Source organism: Schistocerca serialis, chromosome 7, assembly GCF_023864345.2.
Source record: "Schistocerca serialis cubense isolate TAMUIC-IGC-003099 chromosome 7, iqSchSeri2.2, whole genome shotgun sequence".
Classification (NCBI taxonomy): domain Eukaryota; kingdom Metazoa; phylum Arthropoda; class Insecta; order Orthoptera; family Acrididae; genus Schistocerca; species Schistocerca serialis.
The window spans coordinates 189,687,654-189,699,815 of record NC_064644.1 but is presented as its reverse complement, the minus strand read 5'-3'; the positions used below and the strand labels follow the sequence as shown (position 1 = coordinate 189,699,815).

Here is a 12,162-nt window from a genome sequence, read left to right as displayed (position 1 = left end):
TACGCATTAGGAGTGATTTAAAATGGAATGATCATATAAAATTGATCGTCGGTTAAGCAGATGCCAGACTGAAATTCATCGGAAGAATCCTAAGGAAATGCAATCCGAAAACAAAGTATGTAGGTTACAGTACACTTGTTCGCCTAGTGCTTGAATATTGCTCAACAGTGTGGGATCCGTACCAGACAGGGTTGATAGAAGAGATAGAGAAGATCCAACGGAGAGCAGCGCGCTTCGTTACAGGATCATTTAATAGTCGCGAAAGCGTTACGCAGATGATAGACAAACTCCAGTGGAAGGCTCTTCAAGAGAGACGCTCAGTAGCTCGGTACGGGCTTTTGTTGAAGTTTCGAGAACATACCTTCACCGAGGAGACAAGCAGAATATTGCTCCCTCCTACGTATATCTCGCGAAGAGACCATGAGAATAAAATCAGAGAGATTAGAGCCCACACAGAGGCATACCGACAATCCTTGTTTCAACGAACAATATGAGACTGGAATTGAAGGGAGAACCGATAGAGGTACTCGAAGTACCCTCCGCCACACACCGTCAGGTGGCTTGCGGAGTATGGATGTAGATATAGATTCCACTTCTCTGTACGACGTTGTACGACTTCTAGCCTGGATGCATGCGCTCATTCGACTGAGAGAGGTGTCATAAACTCCTCTCTACTGAACCAAGCTGACCATAACTGTTGTAACTGGTCCTTGATGTCCTGGATAATGGTACTGTGACAGAGTTGAGGTCCAAACTGGTCCCACGCAAGTCCTATTGGGAACAAATGTGGGGATCTTTTTAACCTCTGGAGTAGCTCAGCATTACGCTGCCAGTTCATAGAGACGAGTGCCAGGTCTGGACGAATGTTGTTCTGTTGAAAATTGCCACTGCAATACTGTCGCATGAAAGATAACAAATGAGTGTGTAGTATGCCAATGACATACTGTTGTGACGTCAGATTTCCCCCAATCACCGCAGGCCGAAGTGGCCGTGCGGTTCTAGGCGCTGCAGTCTGGAACCGCGAGACCGCTACGGTCGCAGGTTCGAATCCTGCCTCGGGCATTGATGTGTGTGATGTCCTTAGGTTAGTTAGGTTTAAGTAGTTCTAAGTTCTAGGGGACTAATGACCTCAGAAGTTGAGTCCCACAGTGCTCAGAGCCATTTTAACCATTTGAACCCAATCACTACCAGCTGTGACCTGGAGCTATATATCCGATGGCTCCCCACACTTGATGCCAGGAGTAACGCTGCTGTGCCCCTCCAAAACGCTGGAACACTGGGATCTGTCCTCACGTCCACCCCCCTCCATCCCCCGTCCTCCTCTTCCCGGTACTCGCGGATGATGGTTATCAGGGGTAGTGCAGAACTGCGGTTCATCGCTGAACACAGTGTATTGCCAGCTATCAGCAGTCCCTGCTTTCCGATCATGGCACCGTTTGTGTTGCGGTGTTAATGGCAGCCTGCTTATAGGGAGGCAGTTCGAATGGTGCGGGATCACACATAATGCTACAAGGAGTCCACTTGTTTCCGGATTGCAGGCGCAGATATGAAGAGGTTACAACATGCTTGGTGCACAATACGGCTATCCTCCCATGTGGGGCTAAGATTCGGTCAACCAGAACCTTGATAACAAGTTCCCATGCAGTTCAACATCGGGGCCGGCCGTGGTGGCCGTGCGGTTCTAGGCGCTTCAGTCCGGAACCGCGTCACTGCTACGGTCGCAGGTTCGAATCCTGCCTCGGGCATGGATGTGTGTGGTGTCCTTAGGTTAGTTAGGTTTAAGTAGTTCTAAGTTCTAGGGGACTGATGACCTCAGATGTTGAGTCCCATATGCTCAGAGCCAACATCGGGCCAGTGTCACATCTGAACGCCACAAAAATCTGAAAATTACACCATTCGACCAGCTAGCCAAATGGATTCCCACAGTGAGGCCCCTAACAGACTATGCCATGTGCTGATAACGCTGCCTTACACGTTTACGTGGCATTTCTGTGTCCTTCAAAGTGATCATTCAGCATCTGATGCTCTCCTATCCCCTCATGCACACTACTAGACCTGGTAACAACGCTAAACACGAACAACTCTAATACACTCTGGTGGCCGTTCCAACTGTCACAGAGAATTGCAATTCTCATCATTTACATACCCGCCGATGATGTGTACGTGTCTGAAGTCACATTGATATCTGACCATGTCTTCTGGGTGCTTCACATTTTTGGGTAGGCAGTCTAAATGAAAAAAGTTTATTATGAAGTAACACACAAAGGAGGTGCAACGTAGGGAATACAGATGGACGCAGTCAGTTCATCCGGGAGGCCAGTAGCCAGTTGTGGTGGGCCGCGAAATGAAGTTAATTTTTATTTTGGAAGAAAGTTCGAGAAAAGTATGTAGGAAAGGAATAATGTCTTTGTTATCCGGAAGACGGGGCTAGAGAGAGTGAGCTTGTGGCTTGGAGCCGACGATCTTCGGTAGTGGTCAGCCGTTATCTCTCGATTTTCTCGCGCCCTTCCTACTGGCTTACCGCAATGGGTGCATAATGGGCAGGTTGTCGGTAAATCAAGTTCCGCAGGCACAAACAACCTCTGCTGAAGTAACAATCCTATACAGAGCACAGACTACATACTTGAACATTACAGGAAAAATATTAAAATGAAAAATTCCAGATGACTGTCAGACTGGCTAGGCAATCTACATACCAGAACTGAAAAGGATGAAACCAAGTGAAAATTCTCCGCAGCAGTGAACGGTGGACTAAATAAAAGTTCCGCAGAAGAGGAACAGCGAATACAATACTCAGCTTGGATTGTAACAAATTTTAGAGGCTGATGACTGGCCACTTCAAGTGTATGGAGACTGCTTCACAGCCAGCCATGAGTGAAGAAATGGCAAAGCAGTTACGTGGCTGTACGAAGGCTCATGGCGAGGTCAGGTTTGTCAGAGCTGACGTTCAAGCAGAAGAGCTTATCGACTACATAAATAATTTTCTGGAAAAGCGTTACCTCAATATTACTCATCTGGATATGAAATGGGTCACTGTATAGAAGAAAGAAAGGAATAATTTTTTGTATAGGCTTCACAACGTTTGTGTTATCTGTGTATTTCTTAATCAGTTATCTGTTCCTTTTGATACGCACCTTATGTATGATACAATGCGACATCCCTCTCCGTTGGTACGTAAACCACTTCAAAAATGTTTTACATCGCCTTCATAACGTGGATTTCCGCACGTGATTTTACTCGCCGTATTCGATACGGCAATAGCTCTTGTATGATAAGTGTTTCGATTTACTATTCATAGATAGATTTGTAACCTTGCATTATAGCCGCCACTTGAGCTATAGACCTAAAGTATATTTTCCAATATTAGCTTCGATTTCTCCACATTACATATTTTATTTTTAGGTGGTACTGCGTATCGTGGTCTCCACTAAGCTCTAGAGCTGTTTTTACATTATTCAATCCTGTTTCTTTAGGACAAATTGTTAAGTTCTTCTTTTAAACAGTGAAAAGTTCCAAACTACGTATCGCGGTCTCCACTAGAACTATGTTACTACAGTGTATTTTCCGTAAATAGTCAAAATTTGTTTCTGATAAATATTCTTCCTGTCTAACACTTTTATGATTTGCTACTGATAAGTACATATATTCGCCACTACGTATCGCAATCTACGCTTGAGCTATATAGATAAAGTGCATATTTCGATACTAGCCAAAATTTATTTGTGATAAATATTTCTTTTTAATTCGTTTAGAGCATCGAAATTCCCTTTACGGCTGTAGAACTTGTTTTTCCAATGCTCGATTCGGTTTTTTTCCCAAGATATGTTCCTCTTATTTATAAATGACTGGTCATTATGGTTGTAATGCAAACTATATTTTACACATGTAGCAACCTTTGATGTTTATTTTTCAGTATCGCAATTTCCTCTTTATCCAGGAAATACGCTTTCGATCAGTGGTTATCAGCCTGAGGGTAGTTACCGCATGAGAGACAAAATAAAATTTTCTGGGAGGTAAAAACAAAAGGGTTCCATTGTGTATCTGTCGCGAAACTAAATTATTTTTTCAAGCTATTGCTGTTATCACTATTTCATAAGACTGTAATACTTATTTCCTGTGTTACAGACAATTAATTCTCTTTCAAATACTAGCATTAACATGTAACACAGCCTGGTGGAGATTATAGTTTGTATTACGAATAAACGAACAACATGTTCCTCACATCACAAACCCACTAGACAAATACTTTCTACTTCGTACCATGCATCTATGATAGTAAAAGTGAGACGTATCTGTAACACACGATTAAATATTTCTTCAAAATGGCTTCTTCGAGTTGTAGATAGTTCCCACAATGGAGCAGATATTGCTTCAGTATTCGCTTCACAACAGATAAACGAGCTAATTGGCAACACAATACAACAGTAACAACTTAATGGCTATTATGCCACTGTATGGCCTAGGCTGTATTATAATAATAATTAGTAGTAGTAGTAGCAGCAGTAAGCATTATTTTCTGTGAAGGAGTTGTTGGTAGCACTCATGACGCCATGAGAACTGTTTCATCATTCCAAGAGCAAAGGTTGCTCAAAAAAATTTAAAAAAAGTAACAGTTGTCTCATTAGTTCGAGGTTTAATAAAACACCTACAAAAGTCAAATAATCATTTACTTTTCATCATTTTAAAAGTGAAAGTGTTCAAAGACAATTATTTTTCATTCCAAACTTCAGTAAGGTGCTGATGTACATGTTAATAAAGGGGGGAGAGAGTACCAGCCAATCAATACCTGATGACACTGAAGGATAATAGTTATAGGAAGGTTGAAATCCACTGTCTTACATCATAGACCGCTCCATCTCTGCCGTGTTCACGTTTGAAACCAACATCTAAATCACGTCACCGAAGGCTACAAGCGAAGTGTTTTTCAATATGCACTATGTAAAGTGGAGCCAACAGTTTTTTTCGTTCGCATCTGAAATCAAGCACTGATTTTAACAGTCGGACGACTTCTTGTATTGCTACAGCTAACCTAATTTCTCCGAAATTCCCGATGTTAATGGGATGTTTATCGTTTTTCCAGTTTGCCGGATGAAACGGTAACAAATTTTGTATTTCGGCGCACTTCATTTTCACAAGCGACAGAATTTCAGCTTCTCAGTGCCTGCATTTGTTGCATTGCGAGGCATCTACTTCACTGCTTCCACACGAGTATCTTAGACGAAATTGGCGTTTATGTTTTATGTCTTTTGCTTAATCGAGTACAAATACTGAAACATTGTCAAGCTAATAATAATATGTTAGAAAACGTTAATTACAGAGAAGATATTTATAGTGAAATAGAATTTACCATTTTGTCGTCTCAGACTTCGTCATTCATTGAGTTTCATATCTGAGGACCAATGTATTTTTTACGAGATATGTTTCAGTTCCTAATATGTAGACACAGATCAAAACTCTCAAATAGTAGACTACTGGCGTCTGCTGGGAAACGATATCACTCCACAGCTGCAGCTTCAGTCTGTAAATTCACTGACTTTGTCGGGACAAATATGTTCGCAAGTTTATGTTTTTAAAGTAAATTTTCGTATGAAACGAAATATTACTTCCTTTCACAGATATTTCGGAGCAGCCAAATATTGCATAAGGTTTCATCATTGTAATACAAAGAACGTTGACTGAAAGTACTGTAATAAGAGTTGCACTCTACCAAAACTACAGTTCGGAAGTTTTGATACATAACATAAACGACGTACTAAATGGTAGGATTACCGATAGTATTGGTAAGGAAACATACATCAATGAACGTGTAACAGCGAAATTGGGAGCCGGCGACTTCTCTATCTCTCTTTTTTTTTTTTATTAGAACGGCACATCATTCAGTGTTAGTCCATTGGGTATTTTATATTCTTGTTGTTGTGGCCTTCAGTCCTGAGACTGGTTTGATGCAGCTCTCCATGCTACTCTATCCTGTGCAAGCTTCTTCATCTCCCAGTACCTACTGCAACCTACATCCTTCCGAATCTGCTTAGTGTATTCATCTCTTGGTCTCCCCCTACGATTTTTACCCTCCACACTGCCCTCCAATACTAAATTGGTGATCCCTTGATGCCTCAGAACATGTCCTACCAACCGATCCCTTCTACTGGTCAAGTTGTGCCACAAGCTTCTCTTCTCCCCAATCCTATTCAATACTTCCTCATTAGTTATGTGATCTACCCATCTAATCTTCAGCATTCTTCTGTAGCACCACATTTCGAAAGCTTCTATTCTCTTCTTGTCCAAGCTATTTACCGTCCATGTTTCACTTCCATACATGGCTACACTCCATACAAATACTTTCCCTGACACTTAAATCTATACTCGAAGTTAACAAATTTCTCTTCTTCAGAAACGCTTTCCTTGCCATTGCCAGTCAACATTTTATATCCTCTCTACTTCGACCATCATCAGTTATTTTGCTCCCCAAATAGCAAAACTCCTTTACTATTTTAAGTGTCTCATTTCCTAATCTAATACCCTCAACATCACCCGACTTAATTCGACTACATTCCATTATCCTCGTTTTGCTTTTGTTGATGTTCATCTTATATCCTCCCTTCAAGACACTGACCATTCCGTTCAACTGCTCTTCCAAGTCCTTTGCTGTCTCTGACAGAATTACAATGTCATCGGCGAACCTCAAAGTTTTTATTTCTTCTCCATGGATTTTAATACCTACTCCGAATTTTTCTTTTGTTTCCTTTACTGCTTGCTCAATATACAGATTGAATAACACCGGGGAGAGGCTACAACCCTGTCTTACTCCCTTCCCAACCACTGCTTCCCTTTCATGTCCCTCGACTCTTATAACTGCCATCTGGTTTCTGTACAAATTGTAAATAGCCTTTCGCTCCCTGTATTTTACCCCTGCCACCTTCAGAATTTGAAAGAGAGTATTCCAATCAACATTGTCAAAAGCTTTCTCTAAGTCTACAAATGCTAGAAACGTAGGTTTGCCTTTCCTTAATCTTTCTTCTAAGATAAGTCGTAAGGTCAGAATTGCCTCACGTGTTCCAGTATTTCTACGGAATCCAAACTGATCTTCCCCGAGGTCGGCTTCTACCAGTTTTTCCATTCGTCTGTAAAGAATTCGTGTTAGTATTTTGCAGCTGTGGCTTATTAAACTGATTGTTCGGTAATTTTCACATCTGTCAACACCTGCTTTCTTTGGGATTGGTATTATTATATTCTTCTTGAAGTCTGAGGGTATTTCGCCTGTTTCATACATCTTGCTCACCAGATGGTAGAGTTTTGTCAGGACTGGCTCTCCCAAGACTGTCAGTAGTTCTAATGGAATGTTGTCTACTCCCGGGGCCTTGTTTCGACTCAGGTCTTTCAGTGCTCTGTCAAACTCTTCACGCGGTATCTTATCTCCCATTTCATCTTCATCTACATCCTCTTCCATTCCCATAATATTGTCCTCAAGTACATCGCCCTTGTATAAACCTTCTATATACTCCTTCCACCTTTCTGCCTTCCCTTCTTTGCTTAGAACTGGGTTGCCATCTGAGTTCTTGATATTCATACAAGTGGTTCTCTTATCTCCAAAGGTCTCTTTAATTTTCCTGTAGGCAGTATCTATCTTACCCCTAGTGAGATAAGCCTCTACATCCTTACATTTGTCCTCTAGCCATCCCTGCTTAGCCATTTTGCACTTCCTGTCGATCTCGTTTTTGAGACGTTTGTATTCCTTTTTGCCTGCTTAATTTACTGCATTTTTATATTTTCTCGTTTCATCAATTAAATTCAATATTTATATTCTTACAAAACATAAATAGCATTTAGTAAGTATAAGAATTATTTGATTGTGTAACATCTACACTTCTACGTAACCAAAGCAGTTACTTTTGATGCATATATAGTTTTCATGTACAAACATATGTAGTTATTTTGTCATCAGAACATTCATTATCATGATGAAAGGCAAGAGATTCCTGTTGCTACTGATAAATGCGAAAGTTGTTTACGAATTACAGAACCGTGTTCTATATAAGTTCGATGAAGTGAAGCGATGTTTGATATATTTTTGTTTTGAGGGTTTTCTTTACTTTACCTTCTTGGTCAGGAAATTGCGTTTCCTAGCGCTAGATGATAAATCTGTATTGTTTTCTTTATTTTTACTAAAACGTCCCTCTGTTCCACGTTAGAAACCAACGATTTTGGAATAAAGCCTGAATTAAATATTGATAATTTCAATTTCGCTATAAATACTTTTAAGTAGCACACAGAATGATAACTATGCAAAAGAAAAGTGTTTCGTAGGTTGCTCAGCACTTTATACAGCGTGTTTCACGATTCAAGTAACACACTTACAGAGGTTGAAGAGGGGACATAGTAGATCAAGTTTTATATAACAACCCATGTACGGAAAACTCGTCCAACGACGCTAGATAGCGTCAAAGGTATACGCACCTGTAACTGTATATATATACAGGGTGATTCCAAGAAGATGTTACAAACTTTGAAGAATGATGGAAACGAATAAATACGAGTATATTAAATTGAGGTCAGGGTTTCTGGTTGTGGAACGACCCAGTCGAAAGTCACAAGCGAAAAATACTGATACCTCTGGCAGTGGATTACTTGTACTGTTACTGCTGTTGCTAAGAATTTAGGGTAGGCAACTTTCAGAGGTGGTGGTATGGACTAAGACAAGAAGTAATGTCTAATAAACATGGGCTCTAAAATGGGTCTATTGAACGAGATAGATTTATTACTCTCCATCATCCTTAAAAGTTTGTAACATCATCACGGAATCACCCTGCATATATATATAAAGGCGCCGACGCCTGTGACTTCGATGCTCTGTAATCTCTAAGGTTCCCAGACATGTGATCCTGCGTAAAACTTGATCTACTAAGTCCCCTCTACAATCTCTAGATGTATAATATGAATTGTGAAACACCCTGTTTATGCTTCACTCATTTTCTACACCGTTCATCGCTTCCGGTTTATAGTGGAACCTAGTAAAACACTGCTAGGAAACACAAAAAAAAGATCGTTATAAAGTAAAGCCCGTATGGTATGCAACACACCTAATGTACACGTAACACGGGTACGACCTTAACTGACCAAAGCTACTTGGAAAATTACCGTACTCTACTCTTACTTTGGTAGTCTACTGGCGTTTTACAACTCTAACTGCAATGAAGACATATTGGACAGTAATCCAGAAGCCCCTGATGCTGGCTTCAATACGAAGGCATTATGTTCGTTCTTTCTAGTTTTGAGCAGCTTATGCGCAAGCAGATGCAGTGGTAGCAGGTGAGACTGAGTTGTTATTCTCCCGGCAGGCGTGATCTCGGCGGGCGTGTCGGTGCCGGTGCAGATCCCCAGCCAGGGGCCGGACCTGACGTCCAACTATTGGCCGCGGATCCAGTGATCGCAGCTGTTCGGGTTCCCGCCGGCGCGCCTGCTGCTGCAGCCGCCGGAGGACCCGCTGCCGCCGCCCCCGGGGCCCGCCACCGCCGCCGTCGCCGCCCCCGCCGCCTCCACCTCGACGGGCACGGGCGAGGACACGCCGCAGAGTTGCTCGCCGCAGTCCCCGCTGTCGCAGGCGCTGCGCGACGCCTCCTCGCTGGACGCGCTCAGCCTCGCAGCCGCAGCCGCTTCCGCACACCACCACCAGCAGCGCTGAGCGCGCCAGGATCACACCACACGCACACATCGGGTACCACGAACCACAGCTTCCCTCCGCAACGCGTCTCAAAATAAACGATAAAACACGTTGGTCACAAGACGCGGCGGATCACCAGCACGGCCAAAGCAACCCGTGGGCGTCGTGATACCTTGCTGCCTCGTCGTCTGAAAGTGAGACTCTTCCTCTCTTTTCGACAAAAGTCTATGAAAGAAACTGCAGAGGTGGTCTCTCTCACCACGTCAACAAGATTTACAAAAAGCTATTACTACAGAACGAATGTGGGCAATAAAGATTGTTGTACTTCCACATCCTCCTCACCATCTGGTGCGTGTAATTTTCACTGAAGTGCTTCGTTAAATTTGCAGTCGGCAGAGAGATTTGTAACTGGGCTTCTACATACGGACTGGAAGGAAAATGTGATTGCTGATCACTTGAACATGCAAAGCTAGCACATTTTTCAACTTTCCCAGTAACCTTTTTCCCCATTTCAGCATATTAAATATGACACATGAAGGACACATTCTTGTCCTTTTCTTTCAGTAACATTTTGCTTTGTTATATTGTTAAAGAACCACTAACTAATGCCAAAGAACTGAATGTCACTATTTTGAGAAGCTAACTCACTGTTGAGAAGTCTTTTACTTTCCATAAAGTATAGAGAGAAGAACAATTACTGCGAAAGAAACAGTACCCAATAACTTCCCATTACACTTCCTTAACAGTAATACAGAGCAAAATAGTGCCCTTGTAGTCTGCAGACAGGGTCAGTGGGTGCAGGGGGGGGGGGGGGGGGGGGGGAATTTACTTTTGTACTTCTATCCGTGCGACATCTGTCACAAAATTAAAAACGACATACAGTCTTTTGTGACAGATTAAACATAATTAAACAATTTCTACACAAATAGTATTCATTATTATTTCCCACTATGCAACACTTAACTGTTATAAATTGCAAAACTGGTGTCTTCAGCAGTGAAGAATATTCAACAGAAGAACAATTTGAACCGGATCACAGGGTACTTGTGAATGATAGAACTCACAGTAAATACAATGTAACCCACATACAACTGTTCTTTCAGCATTTGTTGGGTTAATACCAGCAAGAAAATGTGCCAAAAAGTTTTGCATACAGAAATTTTAAAATTTTGAAACAGTGGTTTGAGTATCCTTAACAGTATTAATTTCATTTCTGTGCAGTGTTGTACTGTATAGTCATTAATTTCGTAATTGTACAAATGCTTACACAAAAGTGTGTGTTAACTGTGTGCTCGGCAAATATATTAGGATGCAGTGTGTGATTAAAGTAGGCTTAATTTTAAGTGAACATAAATCGAGAAAATTTGACGATAATAAAACAATCTGATTAAAGTGAAATAGGTAAATGCATACATTAAACTCATGTTCAGTCTTGGCAATTTGAATAAATTGTAAAGATAAGTATTATTTCAATGTTTAACTAAATAATTTCTGTAGAATCTTGACACGTTTCAACAGACATGGTACAGTTAGCCTACACACATCACAATAACACCTCTTTTTACAATGTGAAATGTAGGACAATATTGACCATTTAACTCACTACGGGATTTAAACCCATTATGAATTATATTACAATTCTGAAGAACTACAGAAACTCTGTGAAACTTTTGGGTCCAAACCACAAATGTAGATAGTGCACTTGTACATAAAGTTTCTGAAAGGACTTTTTTGTTTATTCTACATTCTGAAATATTGTTGAGGATTAATGTTAGCTTCACAAGGTTTTGTATGCAGTAATAGCTTCCACAAATTTCAAACTTAATGTTCAATGGCAACTGTGTTGGGAAAACTGTACCAAAAATATTTACTGGTAGTTTCTTGTAATACACTGACCCACCATATCCTGAACATATGGTGAACACAGAGATCTTATCTATCTGTACAGTGTTTTAATGTAGCAGGGAGGCTAAGATGAAAACAATACAAGCAAGACTACTGTATTTAAGAACCAATCATAAAGTAGTACACCTGTAATGAATTTCAGTTTGGGTTCTGCACCATGAATCTGAAAGGTGTGCCTTACGAAAAGTCAGAGAACTGGAAGTATAAATTTACATCACTTGGTAGTTTTTAGATTAACAACATTCAATTCTCAACCCTCCTTGCTGCATTTATTTTCTGGTTCTCGAATTATTTAATTCATACAATAGATGTAAATGTTTATCTAAATGTAAGAAAACATTTTTCTAGTTCCTAATGCAGTTTTGGTCAAAGTCCAGAAAGGTTTTAAACTGTTTTATTTAGGAACAAATTTTAAGAAATATGTTCAGTGACAACAATGTAACAATAATGAATGTCATGTATATTGACTTTGTTGCTGTGATTATATAATATTTAAATGGAGTAAGCAAAACATTGCATATCTGTCAGTGTGTAGATCTTATGTGGATAAAGTAATAAAAAAAGAATACAAATCTCAAATGACTTTTAATAAGTAAAACATA

General features: G+C 40.6%; 1 protein-coding gene across 1 annotated transcript in view; it reads left to right on the top strand.

Moving 5' to 3' along the window:
* The window catches only part of LOC126412353 (paired box protein Pax-6), a 258,098-nt gene extending 248,677 nt beyond the window's left edge, over nt 1–9,421 (top strand). The window contains exon 8 of the mRNA XM_050081908.1: nt 9,333–9,421. Within this exon, the coding sequence (XP_049937865.1) occupies nt 9,333–9,421 (89 nt within the window). The remainder of the gene's footprint in view (nt 1–9,332) is intronic.
* Nucleotides 9,422–12,162: the final 2,741 nt, after the last annotated feature.